This window comes from Leptopilina heterotoma, unplaced genomic scaffold (genome assembly GCF_015476425.1).
Source record: "Leptopilina heterotoma isolate Lh14 unplaced genomic scaffold, ASM1547642v1 Lhet_65, whole genome shotgun sequence".
Classification (NCBI taxonomy): domain Eukaryota; kingdom Metazoa; phylum Arthropoda; class Insecta; order Hymenoptera; family Figitidae; genus Leptopilina; species Leptopilina heterotoma.
Genome location: NW_025111152.1, coordinates 1,438,125 through 1,456,774, shown reverse-complemented (window position 1 = coordinate 1,456,774; position 18,650 = coordinate 1,438,125). Strand labels below are relative to the sequence as shown.

Below are 18,650 nucleotides of genomic sequence, written 5' to 3'. Positions count from 1 at the left end.
ATAATTATAAATAAATGATACTGTTTTTCACATGGGATTTGGTTTAAGATTTGACTGAGAAAAACATGCAGGATTTCATGTGGGATTTGATATGGTTTTATGCATAGACAAACTGTTCAAATCTCCTATCTAAAATCCTGTCTCAATTTCCCATATGGTTTGACATGGGAAACCACATGGTTTCCTTCATGGAAGTAGGGTTTTACATGGTTTTTGACATAGGATCCCATGTGGTTTCCCATATGGGAATTTTCAGTAGGGGTAATATACATGGTTTTCTACGCGTATATTACTGTAAAAAACAGGTATTCTACAAATAGAAAACAAATGCCTATGTATATCACAAAAAAAACTCAAATTTTTAAGAACTTTGTCGCACTAGTGCAGCAAAGTACTGTTTTGCGCCTACTTTACAGGCATGTAAAGTATTACTTTCCTTACAGGTGTTACACAAAAATTTTTATTTTATGATTTATTTGAGAATTAATTTTAGTTGAAAAAAATTATAACCGGTTCTTCAATTAAAAATTAGAAATTTTCACTTCTGAATTTTAAATGTTTTTCATAATGGTATCCGAAAATAGAAAAAATATAAAAAGTTTTCAGATTTATTGTTTTTATAATTAATAGATAATTACATTTTTTAGGATAGAATTTTCCAGTGCGTCGCAATTATATAGTCAATATAAATTGATTACCTATAAATATTGTTTTAGTTACAAATTAAAATTTTCAATATTTCTTAAGAAATGAACAGTAAAATTGTTTTTATTTTTCATTTTCTGTTTTATAAACTTTACAAAAATGAAAACTTACAATTATTTTGAACCTCAGTCATACTTATTCGTATATAAAATCAAATAATATGAATATGTATAAACGTAACATAAACGTATTTAAACAATTTTGTGTTCAAATTTAACTTTTTGAACTATTGAACACTTAACACAAGTTTAATACTGTTTTTTTGGTATATTATAAAAAGTAGAATAATAAAATGACACACTGATATATCTCAGAATTTTTTGAATCCGATTTTTCCTCTTCTGGCAAAGTGAGGACGCGATTGGAATGGTTTCCTATTAATGAATCTTCCAGCTTGTTGAAATCTTCTTAAATCAAGAATAGACAAGTTTTTTAAAATTTTATCGATAACGATACTTGGCAATTGGATTTTATAATTTGTATCGATAACATTCAATAAGCAATTGCTACACGCGTCAAATAATTCTTTTCTGCATATGCCCTTTTCGATGCTTCTTTTGATAAATTTTCCATATGCGGGGAATTTCATAGAAGATATTTCCAAAATCTTTAGTAACTCTTTCTGTCGAACATAATTCGCAATTTTTTCAATAGGTTGTGATAAAATATCGAAGTAAGTCACATCAAAGTGATGATGGATTTTTGTTTCTCTTGTGTTCATTATTTGTAATTCACAATCCGAGTACCACTCACTAAGTCCATAATCGTCAAGAAATTTGGTTTCCTTCGACTCGGGAAAATTGTTCTTTTCAGAAATCGATCGCAAATGAACTAAGCGGGCAATTAATAATTTTAATGTATCATTATATGTTCTTCTGTCTAGAAGAAAAGTTTTAGTTAGCTGAGTTGAAAAAACTTGTTCTAACATAAATAAATCATCATTTAATCTTCCCAATCTGAGAGTTTCGAATCGGAGTCTTAAACTTTGTGATTCTCTTCTTACAGGAGAATCTTGAAGATTGCTGGTTTCTCGAAATCTTTTAACGCACGTTTGTACTGTTGAATTATATAATAAATTATAAATTTCTTCGCTGTCTTTGATGTGATCAATTATGGTTATAATTGTCTCAATATCACACTGTGAACAATTTATTTCAATATCACTGAACGTTTTTATAATATCGTACTCTAAAAGACATTTTAATACTCCAGACGAATTTTGTTCAACTGCATTTTTCAAAATAGTATTTAAGGAATGAGTAGATATACTTTCTCTTGAATAATTAAGAATACATTGGACGATTTCAGGCTGAAATTTAACATTTGAAATACTTCCTTTCGGTTTACTTCCTTTCGGTTTACTTTCAAATTCTATTTTAGATTCCTTCGTTACTCTCATCTTAAAAGCAAGAATTAACCGACTCACAGAAAATGAGAAAAGTGTTTCGGGAATTGAAGCTTGTTTAAGTAATATCATTTCCGTTATATCGAGATACCTTTCGAACATGTTTGGCTGAAGAGACCAAGCAGAGTTTTCAGTTTCAGCTACAGTAGAACGTTTTTGCCTAATAAGTTGGTGTCTCTCTCTATCCAATGCGTAATCCAATGCTGTTAAACCTGATTCAGTTTTTAATGTAAGACTTGCACCAGCATTTAAAAGAAATTTTACCATTGATGTTCGTCCTGATGCGGCTGCAAGATGTAACGGCGTTTCCCCGAATCTTTTTTTTGAATTAACATCGGCACCTCTCTTAATTAGTAGCTCGATTAATGGAACAGTACCGAAAATGGCAGCTACGTGAATGGGTTTTTTCTCCTTGCAAATAGTGTCCAATGAACATCCGGCATCTAATAGTAGTTTTAAAATTTCCGTATCTCCATTTTTTGCAGCAATATAAATAGCTCGTTCATCATATACAGTACTTGAATCTCTGTGGCCTTTATCAATGAACAATTTCACTATTTTATTCTTTCGAGATTTCACAGCATATGTAAGAGCTGAACAATTCAAGTCGTCCAGTGAATGTAAAGTTACACCACGATTTAAAATTTCCGTTACAATTTCCTCGTTGCCTGCTTTAACAGCTAAATGAAGCGGAGTTTCATTATTCAGTGTTTTCGCTCGAACATTCGCGCCGCATTCCAATAAATACTTGACAACATTCACGTGACTTTCAGAAATAGCAAAATGGAGTGGCGTTTCGCGTTGAAACGTTTCCTTGTCAATCGTTGCACCGTGTTCAATTAAACACTTCAATATTTCTATCTGACCTTTCGTGGCGCACAAATGGAGAAGGGATTTTCCTTGGACATTATCAGTTGCTATTTCTAGTTTCGCTCCATTGTCCAGCAGGTATTTTACCACTTCCAAATGGCCTTTGCTTACTGCCAAGTAGAGAGGAGTCTGAAAAAGTTCATTCTTGGAATTGACTTTATTATATCCGTTAGTCATTAATAATTTGACGATTTCCAGTTTACCGCCTTCTGCAGCATTATGAAGTGCTGTCATCTCGGAATATTCATGATGTTTGCTGGTTAAAAGTTCTCGTACCATTTCTGTCCTACTTTCCTTAATTGCCAGGACGAGTGGCGATATTTCGCCTTTATTAATCATATCAATTCGAGCGTCGTACTTGACAAGAATTTTAACTACTTGAATATGTCCTGAAGCAACTGCGAGATAGAGGGGGGTGAACAGCGCATCGGAAAGTAGATTTCCATCTGCCTCGTGATCCATGAGAAGAGTAATTATTTTCAAGTTGGGTCTCCCCATTGACACAGCAGCGTGAAGTGGTGTATCGCCAATTGCGTCTGGTTCATTCGGATTAGCACCACTTGACAAAAGTACCTCTACAACCTGATTGTTACTGTTTGCTACGGCCATGTGGAGTGGCGCTTTCTTAATGTAATTCAACAAATTTACGGTATTCTTTTCCACAAGTAGATAAACCACATCGGTGTGTTTCGCCTTTATTGCGAGATGCAGTGGCGTATTTCCGTCCTGATCTCCTCTGTCAATTCGAGCGTTGCGTTGACAAAGTAAACATACAATTTTTTCGTGACCTCTAGCTGCTGCAACGTGGATTAATCTTCTACCGCAACATTCCTTTTCAATATCATCATCCTTCAATAACTTGTGAGCGAGATTTAATTTTCCTTGATGAACAGCGAAAAAAATTTCATTATAACCGTTGCTTCTATTATAGTCAATGTCTCGATGCGTTGCAGGAAAATTCAAAGCATTAGAGGGAAACATTGCCCGTGCGAAATAACCATATCCGGAGGGAGCGTTTACTCTACCGCAAGTGTTTTTATTGCGATGCATAATGAAAATCCAAATCTTAATGTTCCAAGTGTGCTAGAAATCTGTAAACAAATAATAAAATTACGGTATTATAATTAATATTTTTAAATTCCAATCTTGAATAATAAATTTACCATTACATTGATTGTAAACGTTTACAAGTTTTAAATAATATTTCTTTTATTGCAGAAATTTTACTAAATACATTCAGCCGTACTGATGAAGAAAGTCACATCTACATTTTATATACATTTCAAGTCGAAAGGAAGTATTGAATGAGAAGCATTTGTATCAGTTCCTTTAAACAGGGCACGAACCAATATAAGTATTTAAAAATACGAACTTTACGGACCAATTACTGACAAAAATATAACCAGTCCGGGTCAAATAAAAGAACATTTTACTCAAAACTATATATTTAAATTTTTCATAACTATAAAACATGAAGATATCGATCGATTTCTTCATGTTTTATAATAATTAAATATGACGGAGTGATAAAATCATTTACAATTCAATTATTGTTTACAACAATTTTTAGCTAAAATTCTTCTTTAAATCGATTATTTTTAATAATTTTCGAAAAAGTTCTTTGACAATTTTCAAATCCATTTCTTTACAATTTTCAATTTTACGAAATTTAAATTATTCGTTAATTCTTTAATTAAATAAATATTAGAAAATAAAAACTTTAAATAATTGAATGGTTGGGCACAACAAGGGGACGTACGCGCCGCTACACGCTATAACGCCAGTCAAACGGTAGAAATTCTGGAAAAATTGAAAATTGGAAATTTTGATTTTTTAAAAACAGTATCTTTTAGGAAATTAAAAAGCGCATCTTTTTTTCCTTTGAGATTTTTTTCTAAAATGAATATTTTAGAAAATAATGACCAAAAACTAACAAATTTAAATTCTCAAAATTGATTAAATTTTTAAACATAACTCGTTGTATCTTCGGTAAATATTATTGAAATTACTTGTAATTTGGCATACAAACGCATTTGGGTCCACACAAGGCGACAACATAATTAAAAATTAAAAAAAATGAATTGTTTATTAATTTTTAATTGTTTATAGAGATCCGTCAATAATCACGTTTTCTTATCTTTGACGTCAAAAAGTCTGTGGGGAAGTTAAGAGTTGAGCAAACTTCCAGTGAGACATTTGTTTATTACTATTTGAGAAAGTTTGCTGTAAAGTTACAGAAAGATTCCTTAATTATTTATTGAAATATTTTAATTTTAAGAGAAAGGGCGGCGCGCAGTGAACCTTCGTTACGTGCAGACTCAAGTGATATTTGTTCACTGCCTCAATAAAACATGGTTTATTTCTCAGGAAATTAGTTTTTTAAAGATTTTAATTTCGTAAAAAATATTTGTTTAATAGTTTGTAAAAATAGTTTTATTGACATTTCACTATTTGTAATTCTTATCCACTTTAGCAGAAACGAAAAACGTACATTAATATTTGTAATATACATACATTGCTGAATACGCTTGTAAGCATATTTTATAATACTTAATTTTATTTAGGTTAATAAAATAAATAATAATGAATACAAATATTATATAACGTTAATTTATTTAAAATTAAATGTAATTTAAATAAATAATTATTTCCTTTTATTTTTCAACTGTTTATCGCTAAATCATATTCAAGAGTGTGCAAAAGTTTGTAAATAATTTCAATGATCAAAATATGAAATAGTTTGTAAATAAACGATATACTAACAAAAGTTATTATAAATTTATCACAAAACAATATATTTATATTCTTTAGTTAAATACAGTTTGTATTATTTCTCAATATATAAACATTTTCAACTAAAAATTTTCAACTAACAAATTTTTTATTATTAATTAAATATTAATTAGACATATAATTTTAACATAATTTATTTATAAAATTATATTATTTATTAGTAAGATTTTCTGAGAAAAAAACCATGTTTTATTGAGCCAGTGAACAAATATCACTTGAGACTGCACGTAGACAAAGGTTCACTGCGCGCCGCCCTTTCTCTTAAAATTAAAATATTTCAATAAATAATTAAGGAATCTTTCTGTAACTTTACAGAAAACTTCCTCAAATAGTAATAAACAAATGTCTCACTGGAAGTTTGCTCAACTCTTAACTTCCCCACAGACTTTTTGACGGCAAAGATAAGAAAACGTGATTATTGACGGATCTCTATAAACAATTCATTTTTTTTTAATTTTTAATTATGTTGTCGCCTTGTATGGACCCAAATGCGTTTGTATGCCAAATTACAAGTAATTTCAATAATATTTACCGAAGATACAACGAGTTATGTTTAAAAATTTAATCACTTTTGAGAATTTAAATTTGTTAGTTTTTGGTCATTATTTTCTAAAATATTCATTTTAGAAAAAATCTCAAAGGAAAAAAAGATGCGCTTTTTAATTTCCTAAAAGATACTGGTTTTAAAAAATCAAAATTTCCAATTTTTCTAGAATTTCTACCGTTTGACTGGCGTTATAGCGTGTAGCGGCGCGCACGTCCCCTTATTGTGCCCAACCATTCAATTTCAAAAAAAATCCGCAATTAAACTTTTTCAAAAAAAATTAATTTTAAAATTCAATTATTTTAAAATATTCACGCTATATTGCTTTTAATAAGGTAGAGTGGGGTAAAAAAGCCATGGTGTAAAAAAGCCATTTGAGTTTTATTTAAAAACTATTAAGCCGATTTATCAGCTGTTTAGAATATAAATACCATTAGGTAATACGCAACTTTTGAATATAATTTGAATGTTGTACCTAGATTAATATTGTTTTTATTGTAATTTTAATTTTTTGTTGCTTTTTTGAAAACATTTTGGTAAACTTTTCAAACATATTACAATTTGATTAAGTGAACGAATAATAAAAGTAAATGTTTGTACATAAGGAGAAAAGTATACCCGCGAAAACGTATACAATGTTAATTTTTGGAAATTGAACTGAATTAACAATTTATTTTTGCTTTTTTTAATAACTGGTCTTGGGTGTAAAAAAGCCAGGGCAAAAAATCCATTGAATATTTTGTGAAATTCACTTGTTTTCTATTTAAACTAACCTTCTTATTTTACAAAATGCAAAAAAGCCACTTACAGTGCTTTCGTAAAACTCTTACACGGAGAGACCGAGATTAGTAATTTTTGTATAAAATCACACTAGAATTTACTATTTTCACATTGCAACTACCGGAAATAAGGGGACTTTTTGTATTTTTTACTATTTTCTACACTAAGTCACTAATCCCGACAAATGTTCACCAAATTAGCAAAGTTTCTTACTATTTCGTCCAATAGTTCCAAACAACTGTAGTAAACTCAGAAGTATTGTGTACGTAAAATTACTATAGTCGTTGTAAATGCAGAAAGAAAGAGTGAAAGAAAAAAATACGGATTTTTGTCGCCGTTTTCCCGTCAATTCTTGACTAATGTAGGTAAACTGGAAGGATTTTTACATACACAGACACACACACACTTATATATTTGTTGGATAAATATTTAAAGACACACACATGTTTATTTCACTTATATATATAGACGCGGTTAATTAATACACTAATACACAACTGCACGCACGACGACGAATTTCACTGAAAGCATACATCTTTGTTTCCTTATATATTGAATGATGAAAATTTACAGCACTTACGAGAAAGCAGTTTACTTTTAACAACTTATTATAAGACATAGTTCTTGGGACAGGAATAAATGCAAAATTTATTAATTTATAATGGTCAATTTCTGAGATAACGAACGACCTACGTTTCACTTTATATTTAATTATTGTAGATAATATCCAAACTTATTTTACATACGCGAAACATAGTCACTGTCAATGATCGGATGGCATCGGCTCATTTACGGAGATTGACGAAGTTAGCAACCAATAGAAATGCAGGCGCCGATTGATTGACTGCACTCGCTAGCCACACTTGCTCACCAAAAATTACTACAGTGGATCGTAGGTTTTAGTGGAAAATGTTTTCATTTGTCAGATTTTGTCTAATTAAATTAGAGAAAACTATAATCAATTTTCGCTACATTTACAACTCTTATAGAAAATATTAAAACTTGCTATTTCAATGTAGCAAATTTATCTATTTCTTTTGTAAATTTATCTAATTCTGTAGTACATTATGCTAAAAATCCCCTTATTTCCGGTCATTGCAACCATTTTTAGTAATTTTTACGAATGTGGGTCTCTCCGTGTATAACTTAGTCCTTTCATGAGATAAAAAATATTTCCGTCAAGAATTTTCAAGCTTAATAACTAAACTTTCAATAACAATTGGAAATTTGAGAAAAAAAATGTTAAATACAGATTTTACAACATCAAAAGTAAAAATGTGGCTTTTTTACCCCACTCTACCCTATTCAATTATTGTCTAAAATTTTAACTGAAAATCATTTTTAAATCAATTTTTATTGGAAAATTCTACGATAATTCTCAATTATTTAAGGGGGGGGGGGTAGGTCTAAACACGGTGAAAAAAAGAATGTTTTTAAAAATTTTCTTTGGCGACACGCAGAAAGTTAATTTATTTTATCGCTTTGCATATAATTTATTTTATCGCTTTGCAACATTTGAACAATATTTCTCTAAATTTTAATTAAAAATTCCCAGATAACAATTTGAGATTGATATGCGTCTCATATCGCTCGCATGTATGAGGTTTCTTTTCGCACTCGTGCCTTCACTGATGCAGACAGATGCGTCCTCATATGAGACGCATTTCACTCGCATGTCATAAAGGTGCATGATGCATGAGAGTGAAATGCGAGTCTCGTGCGTATTTTAAGGATTATTTATGATAAATATATTGTAAAAAATTAAATACAAAAAACTAAGGTTAAATTTAAAAATGTTTCATTAAAATTTTTTATTTCAATAATATAAACATATGGCATTAATACTTAACATTTTTCTCTTTAGTATTGAACATACACAACCTCCTAAATAACCTATAATAAACATTAGCTGAGATCATAATTCGTAATAAATATAAACTTTTCAACACAAATTCAACAAAAGTCAACTGTATAATATAATAAATTCACAACTTGGACTGCGTCTAAGAGCCTTTCTATTCGAAGCAAATCAACTTTAAATGCTCTTGTTCGATATGACCGTTATATTTTTTAATTTTTCAATTTAAAAACGAGTTTAAACAAACACAAATGTTTATAAAACATAAAAGAAACAAAACTGTGATTCGCACACGCACTTTTTATAAATAACAAACAATCACGACACGCTCAGAGCAAAACTGGACGTCATGTGACTCGAGAGTTCGAGACGGACATCAACGCAAGTACAATTTCAGCTATATTGGGAAAATTGGCTGCGCACCCTGCGCACATGCGCATCGGTGAGACCGCGAATATTCAAAAATTATAAAGTCAAATATTTTTCTGCCTTTATTATCAACTTTAGATAAATAAATGAAAATAACGTTCTACAGTAAAGTTTTATTTTTTTAAGTCAAATTTTTTTATAGTAATTTCAAAACATTTAGTAATTTATTATTATTTAAATTAAATTATAAATTAAAATCTATAATAAATATATATATATATATATGAGTCATTCCATTATATTTCGACTAAAGTCTTTGCCGACTAATTTTAAAAAATTATAATATTTTGCACACTGAGAGACCTTAGGGGCTGTAGCGGAACAACGTATGTGACAGCAGCTCCACTATGGTTTTGGTGCGCTGCGGTAAAATCTTGGGCGCGTGACAGTCCCAACACTGTAAAAAAAAGGTTCTAAATTAGAGCTAATTTCGGTATTAAAATAGAACCAAATTACGATTTATGTAGTACCAAAATTGGTACTAAATTAGTACCTTTCTTTTTACAGTGAAATGTTGGTGAGCAGCTCACCGATGTAGTGGGAATGCCGCCTTTGGTTTGCAGCTGAACAACTTTGGGACTGTCACGCGCCCAAGATTTTACCGCAGCAACCCAAAAGTATAGTCCTGTAGCGTTCCTCCAAAATGGTCAGTAGCAGCCTATCGAAAGTCTGCTGCTGACCCAAAGGTCTCTCAGTGAAGGAATGATTTTAAAGATATTTAAGGATCATCGAACAAAAAGAATTTTTTAAATATTTTTTATATTTATTGTAAAATAAGCATCTAAAGTATATAAAGTCGTAAAAACTGTCTATTAGAAAATATTAAAGAAAACACATAATTTACTATGAAAACGTAAACAAATTAGGGGCTGTCCATAAATTACGTAAGACATTTTTTTTGGAAAATTTGACCCCCCCTCCCCCCTCGTAAGATTTTTTACATACATTAGCGCCATTTTTTCTATTGTTCGTAAGATCTTGCTGACCCCTCCTCCCCCCTAAATGTCTTACGTAATTTATGGACGGCCCCTTATTAGAATTTATTATGAATGAATTATTTTATTATTATAAATTTATAGAAACAATTATTAATAAGAAATATTTAATAAAAAATTATTTTAAACTTCACCTGGCAAATAACCTACTTTTGGAAATTTTATTCGCTAAATGTGAGAAAGGGAAATCATTAAATTGAATAAAACCTTATGAAATATAAAGAAACTTTTAATAACTTTTAGTTTTTCTTATCACTTTCTTCCTTTTTTCTTCACAAATGTTAAAAAATAAGCAATTAAAACTGGCACTTTGCTTATTTTCACGATTTTAAAATGTAAATAACTTCTGCCCAGAAAAATGAAAAATTACGAAAATTGGGCAATAATAATATGCTAATTTTACAATAAATATAAAAAATATTTAAAAAATTCTGTTTGTTCGATGATCCTAATATCTTTAAAATCATTCCTGCAAAATATTATAATTTTTTAAAATTAATCGGCAACGACTTTAGTCGAAATATAATGGAATGGCTCATATGCATATTATATAAATTAATAAAATATAAATTTTATATTAAATTTAAAATTGTAAATTATTAAATAATTTAATTTTTAAAATTTCTACAAGTTATCATTAAAGTAATTTTCATAAATTCATAAATTTTATTGATTTAATGTAATATAAGATAATGAGATTTTCCTCAGGCGCCTCCAAAAAAAATTGATTTGCGGTGTACACTCCAACTCGCAATAGAATCATCTAAAACAATAAATTCAAAGTGCATTTGTTAAAGGAGATTTTTTTGAGGTAACGCTGGGAGAAATTTTTTTTTTCATTTTTCGATTTTTTGTAGCACTTGAAAGCCAAAAAGTCGATTTTCGCTATAAAAAATCGATTAATTTGTTATTGTAAAATTGGTAATTTAAAAAAAAGCTCCCAGCGTTACCTCAAAAAACATCTCCTTTAATATATGCACTTTGATTTTTTTGATTTGGATGATTCTGTTGCTAAAATCCCGAGTTGGATTACAAAAATATTGAAAAAATATCAAATTTCTAAAATTACTGCAAAATGACTGGCCTTTGATGTTCAAAAGCATTTTTCAAAAACTCAAAAACATTAAATTCTCCTTGAATTTTTTTGAATTTAAAAATTTTTAAATTACAACGAATAATATGTACCTTGATTTTTGCTTCTGTAATTAATTAAATTTATTTAATTAATAATTAATTTTTTAGCTGATAATTTACAATTTTCAATAATAATTTAATTTCAGAAGGTTTTAATCTAAAATTTTTGAAAATTTCAATTCATGTGAAGAAATGAATAACACAGCCACACAAAAAAAAAAAAGTTCTGATCTGGGGGTCTCACTATGTAGACTTTATGTTTTTTGGGTCGCTGAAATTCGTTACTCTGGGGTTTTTGGGGTCGCTGCTTACGAATTTGAAGTCAGATTTCAAAAATTCAAAATGGCGGATCCAATATGTCTGTGTCAGCCATATTGGATCCGCCATTTTGAATTTTGAAAAACCGACATCAGATTCGTAATCAGCGACCCCAAAAACCCCAGAGTAACGAATTTCAAGCGAATCCGATGAATTTTTCAAAAACGTGTCCGCCATAGTGGATCCGCCATTTTGAATTTTTGAAATCAGACTTCAAATTCGTAATCAGCGACCCCAAAAACCCCCGAGTAACGAATTTCAAGCGAATCCAATGAACTTTTCAAAAATGAGTCCGCCATATTGGGTTTTTGAGGTTATGTCAATATCCTGATCTGATGGGGTTAAATGGACCTCGGATTCGGATTCAGCGACCCAAAAAACATAAAGTCTACATAGTGAGACCCCCAGATCAGAACTTTTTTTTTTGTGTGGCTGTGTAATAAATAATTAAATATTTATTTAAAATATTATTTAAGTTTTAAATAATTTTATTCAAAATTCTGAGAAAATACGGTTTCTGAAAAATTTTTTACAGATACTTAAATTAAAAAAAAAAAATTTAGAGTGATTAAATTAATTTAAATTGTTTATAATTGAATTGAAGATAATTGAATTAAGTAAGGAATTTAAAGATTTAAAAAATTAATTTTATAAGAATTTTAATTTAATAATTAGTAAAGAATTATTTAACTGAGCGATTATTTTCACAAATAATAAAAATTTTCAGAGGAATTCATTTATTTAAGAAAAATATTAAGGGGTTACACCACTTTGACCCGTTCAAAACATAAGCTTTTTCAACAATTTTTATTGAAGAATAGAAATTTTTTTAGAAAAATTAAATTACAGTAGTGTATTGTACTACTCTTGAACTACAAAAAAATATATATAAATTCCTTTTTTCTTTAAATTGTCGGTTTGACAGATGATATGTTAAAGTGCTTTAAAAATGTATCGCTATACGGTGGACACTGTAACTCGGTCCAGAATTAAGCTAGACCAAAAAGTAAAAATGCTTTAGTTTCTGTAGCTCAAAATCTAGCGAAATACGTATCCGTTTTAAAAAAAATTTATTTTTCGCAAAATGGCATCGATTTGAAGGAAAAAGTCCGTATTTTTGCCTAAATTTCATTATTTAAAGTTGTCTAGAAAATTTAAATATTAATATTTCGAAAAATCCGTACGTATTTCGCTAGATAATTATATCACAAACAAAATAAAAAAAGAACTAAGAGGATCGATTGAAATTTGTGGCAGCTAGAGTGTCCACCGATTTTTAAAATACAGTTTTGAGAAAAACGAGTTTAAAGTTTTCATTACAATGTAAACGTTAGCGCGCGACCCTGCTTGAATAGTTCGAAAATTGTCTTTTTACTTGAGATATCGATATGCAGGAAGCTGTGTAGTCGTTTAATTTAACAAATAATTTAATAAAATAATTAAATTAATTAATTTAAAAAACACATGTACTTATTAACCTGATCAAAATAGTGAAAAGTTTATAGTTAATTAATTCGGAAAATAGCTTCGGGATCAAAGAAAATCTTTTTTCAGCGTGTGTATTTAGTGATCAATTAATTATTGTCCAATTTTCGTAATTTTTCATTTTTCTGGAAAGAAGTTATGTAGATATGAAAATCGTGAAAATAAGCAAAGTGCCACTTTTAATTGCTTGTTCTTTCACATTTGTGAAGAAAAAAAGGAAGAAAGTGAAAAAAAAACTAAAAGTTAATCACAGGTATTTTATATTTGATAAGGTTTTATTCAATCTAATGATTTCTCTTTCTCACATTTAGCGAATGAAATTTCCAAAAATAAGTTATTTGCCAGGTGAACTTTAAAATTATTTTTCATTTAATATTTCTTATTATTAATTGTTTCTACCAATTTATAATAATAAACTAAGTCATTCTTAATAAATTCTAATAATTTTTTTTACGTTTTCATAGTAAATTATGTATTTTCTTTAATATTTTCTAATAGATGAAAAAGTGACAGTTTTTACGACCTCATATACTTTAGATGCTTATTTTGCAATAAATATTAAAAATATTTTAAAAATTCTTTTTGTTCAGTGATCCTAATATCTTTATAATCATTTCTGCAAAATATTATAATTTTTTTAAATTAGTCTGCAACGACTTTAGTCGAAATATAATGAAATGACTCAAAAATAATCCACTTTCTTTTTGAAGAATTTTTTATTAAAAAAATTTTGAAAATAATTCAATTATTTTCAGGAATTCAATTAAAATTGTATTAAAAATAACAGAAATCCTGCGAAGAATTATATTGTTTATAAAGATAATTGAATTCTTGTACCGAATTTTATTAATATATTTTTTTTAAATAAATGAATTCCTCTGAAAATTTTTATTATTTGTGAAAATAATCTCTCAGTTAAATTCAATTCTTTACTAATTATTAAATTAAAATTCTTATAAAATTCATTTTTTTAAATCTTTAAGTTCCTTACTTAATTCAATTATCTTCAATTCAATTATAAAAATTTAAATTAATTTAATCACTCTAAATTTTTTTTTTTGAATTTAAGTATCTGTAAAAAATTTTTCAGAAACCGAATTTTCTCAGAATTTTGAATAAAATTATTTAAAACTTAAATAATATTTTAAATAAATATTTAATTATTTATTATTCATTTCTTCACATGAATTGAAATTTTCAAAAATTTTAGTTTAAAACCTTCTGAAATTAAATTATTATTGAAAATTGTAAATTATCAGCTAAAAAATTAATTATTAATTAAATAAATTTAATTAATTACAGAAACAAAAATCAAGGTACATATTATTCGTTGTAATTTAAAAATTTTTAAATTCAAAAAAATTCAAGGAGAATTTAATGTTTTTGAGTTTTTGAAAAATGCTTTTGAACATCAAAGGCCAGTCATTTTGCAGTAATTTTAGAAATTTGATATTTTTTCAATATTTTTGTAATCCAACTCGGGATTTTAGCAAAAAGTAATGTTATAAATTTTTATGTTTTTCTTTTATTTATATATGCCAAATAATTTTATTTTTAAATACATACTTTAATTTCTCTTTATGTAGAAACATTTACTTTTATTTCCCGTTCACTTAAATAAGTTGTAATGTTTGAAAAGTTCATTGAATTTTTTTGAAAAAAATGTATTTGTTTTGTGTGAAATTGAAATATAAAACTGAAAAATAAAAATTCTAATTAAATCTGTAATATTATTGATACAATATCCAAACTTGAGTCAAAAGTTGTGTTACCTAATTAAACTTATATTTTAAATCACTGGTAAAACAGTTCAAAGTTCACTCAAAACTGATTTTTCGTAAACAATGTAGATAGTGAGTTTTTTCATAAGTACGATAGCATTACTCTAATATAAACCAAATTGCATTCATGAATAGAAAGGTTGTATATATAATATTAATATTATAACAATAAAAAATATTTTGCTTTATTTTCTAAAAAATAAACTTCTGAATAATTGAGAATTGTAATTAAATTAAATCATTAAATTATACCAAATTGAGTTAAGTTTCTATAGAAATATATGTACTAATATTTTTACGTACATTTCTAATTTGAAAATTCTGTCCGTAGATAACAAATATTTCTTCTTTTGTTTGAATTGAACTACATGAGTCATAAGTATCTCTGTAAAAAATATGTGAAGCATTATTCCACACAATTAATAATTCTTTGAAATTTTCTAAGTCAACAGACTTTTTTACAATATAATTATAATCTTATGCACATTAAAAGTAAAAATATGAAAAATTAAAAAAGATACACTAAAAAAAATAAAATTGACAAAATATACCAATATTTTTCATAATTATCAGGACCATACCAAATATTTTTTACTTCTAATTGAAATTAAAAAGATTTATTAAAATAAAAAATTTAATAAAAATAATTTTATTTTATAAATGAATGAAATCATCATAAATGTTTTGATTTTCTCTTTCTTTTGTTTTGCAAACCTGATACATACATTCTACACCTCTTACACGTATCTTATATCCTTGCTCCTTTTTAGGGATTTCCCCGAATCGTATATTGTTTTTCTTTCTTATCGGGTTGAATCTGAACAATAGTCGACGTTTTAAAAGCTATGTGAAATACTATTTGAAGAAAAACTTTAAAATCACTTTGATTGTAAATGAATACGTATTGAGTAAGTACTAACGATGTATTCTGATGTTTTGAAACTACATAGAAACCTTTGTGGAATGAGGAATTTTATCAACTCTCGCGTATCTCGCTCGACGTCTAGTGGTCTGCTTGCCCAGGGTTGAGTAGCAAGAATATTAACCTTGTAAAACAACGTCTGCAATAGGCAGTCCCACGGTGGTAGAATAGTGCAACAGTCTTAACCAATCAGATGACTTGATTTTTTTAAACATTCTTTCTGATTGGTCAAATCTACTCCACTGTTCTACCATACCATATAACTTTTAGGGTACGGTCACACGACTTTTGGAAAAAGAGACGCATGCATATCCCCTAATCGCCAAGTCGACGAATGATGAAATAGTCGAATGCCAAGTAATCGAATGGACAAAACGTCGAATGCTAAAAACATCGAAGGGACCATCCATAAACCACGTAGCTCCGATTTTTGAACTTTTCGACCCCTCCCCACTCCCACGTAGCTTAAAGGCGCTCTCACAGCTAGTAGGCAGCATACAAATTTGAATTTACTATCTCTTTCACTCTAATTGATTTTCTCTCTTACTCCAATTACTGCCTGCGCAGGCAGGCAGAGCTGTGAGAGCTCCATAACGTAGCATATTACCGAACCCCCTCCTCCCTACCTAATGGAACGTAGCTTTTTTCTTTTTTTGAATATTAAAATCTCTTTTCTAAAAATAATCAATAAAATCGTATTGAAACATAGTAAACAATATTAAATGTTTTTAAATCACAGTTTATTTTTTTTTTACAAGCAAGAGTTTGATACAAGATTAATTCTTAATTTTAATCAATATATGTGACCTGGTCTATGAAAAGGGACCTTACGTGTCAAAAAATCATGTTTTTACTTTTTTGTTGATTCGGATAGGGTTTGAAACACTCATTAAGATGGTGAAAACCAAAAAGTCATAGGTTGATTAGCAGTTTTTAAAAAAAAATTTTAAAGTCAAAAGAAACAAGAGTAAAAATACGAAAAAACTGATTTATTGTTATTATACAAATTAAAATAACAAAGACGATAATTTTTTATTATTTAGAAAAGTTGACAGTTTCGTTGACAACTGTCAACAGTTGAAATTCAAATTTGATATCATATTCGTAATCAGCGACCTCAAAAACGTTATTACTGTCTTTTTTACAAAAAACGATTACTTTTTAGAGAAGTTGACAGCTGTCAACTGTCAAATTGTCAATTTAACATGATATTCGTAATCAGCGGTCTCGAAAACCCTTACAAACATGTGTCACTTATTTATACTTATTGTTGCTAGTTAGAAAACTGAGATAATTTTTTCTATGTTTGGGGAGTTTGTTATTAATTTATATAAACAATTATTTAAAAAAAATTTTTATTACTTGTATGTTTTTTATTTTGATACTGTGATCCACGGTGAAGAAAATAAGCCTAAATTGATTAAAAAATATTAATATTTAAAAAAGTTACAAGGGTTTTTCTAAGTTAAACTTTAACTTTATATATATATATATATATATTTTTTTTTTTATCAATATAATTGGACGTCCACATGAAAAGGGCCTATATTGTCGGTTCTAGTTTTCGAGATAATCGCAATTTAGTAATTTTGGAGCAAAATCTTAATTTTTAAAAATTTTTTATTATCAATCTACATGTTTTGACAAGTCGAATCATGCGGTTTTCATTAATTTATGGATAATTTTACTGTTTGATTTCATTGGTTCTTTAGAAAAATGAAAAGGGCCCATTTTGGCGGTCATTTGCAAAAGTAATCCGTATTTTAAAAATGGAGGTGTGGAAAAATTTAAAACCTCTTGATTTTTCATCTTTAACTTTAAAGTGTCCTGGACTGTAAACAATTCTTATCTGAATAAATTCCCAGAAGAACCAGAGATATTGATGTTAGAGTCTTTTTTTCGTAATTGTCGAAATGAAATTTTGGATATTATGTTAATTTTTTCATAATAGAAACTGTCAAAAATTTTTAAATAAGTTTAATATCCATTCTTTTTCTTCAAATGACACAATAAAATTGTACCTAATCATTAATCTTGTATTAAAATGGTTCTTTAATAGAAAAAATGTCCTTTTTAGAAAAAAAAGTTTTTCGTATTTTCAAAATTAAGAGGGGGGGGGATGGTTTTAAAAATTTAAAACCTGTTGGTTTTTTATCTTCAAGGTAACCGTTTTTTTCGAAATGAGGTTTTTGGCGTTCTAAACTTTTAAATTCCGTAACTCAGCGAATTTTTAACCAAAAAAGTTCTAAGACCACTAAAAATTTTCCAAATTTTGCCAGGAATACGCCCATATAGATAACTCCACACGGAAAAAGTATCGGCACGTTATATGTACAGGTTGTGTCAAATTTTCTTCTACATTTATTTTGCACGCCATCTGTGTCATTTTAGCGTATCTGACGTCCATTATGTACGTCTGATATCTCGAAATGGCACCTCAGACGTGAAAAATGAAATGTACTGCTGTTGACACTGTCCTCGGCGCTTCTAAAGTAGAGTCTCCAATGAGCACGTCGCGTCCACGTCCACGTCGATCGTGCTCATTGTAGACTCTACTTAATGTCCCGGAATTTTTTCCGTGCAATAGTGCCAAAATGGGCCCTTTTCCTGTGGACGCCCACATACATCTCT

The 18,650-nt window shown here is 28.6% G+C and overlaps 1 protein-coding gene across 4 annotated transcripts; it reads right to left on the bottom strand.

Moving 5' to 3' along the window:
* Positions 1-762: 762 nt before the first annotated feature.
* LOC122509942 (ankyrin-2-like) lies at positions 763-16,131 on the bottom strand. 4 transcript variants are annotated; one of them, XM_043624280.1, is made up of 3 exons: positions 15,823-16,131; positions 15,401-15,482; positions 763-4,071 (listed from the first exon to the last, which is right to left on the bottom strand). In XM_043624280.1, exon 3 carries the CDS (start codon positions 4,028-4,030, stop codon positions 1,016-1,018), a length of 3,015 nt encoding a protein of 1,004 aa, XP_043480215.1. In that variant the 5' UTR covers positions 4,031-4,071; positions 15,401-15,482; positions 15,823-16,131; the 3' UTR covers positions 763-1,015. The 4 variants fall into 4 exon arrangements, with proteins under 4 accessions (XP_043480215.1, XP_043480216.1, XP_043480217.1 ...); XM_043624281.1 differs by lacking the exon at positions 15,401-15,482; XM_043624282.1 differs by lacking the exons at positions 15,401-15,482; positions 15,823-16,131 and adding an exon at positions 8,948-8,965.
* Between the last annotated feature and the right edge of the window lie 2,519 nt (positions 16,132-18,650).

What these genes read in the sequence shown, in the direction of transcription:
- LOC122509942 (XM_043624280.1), bottom strand. Translation starts at nt 4,030, where the DNA reads ATGCATCGCAATAAAAACACTTGCGGTAGAGTAAACGCTCCCTCCGGA.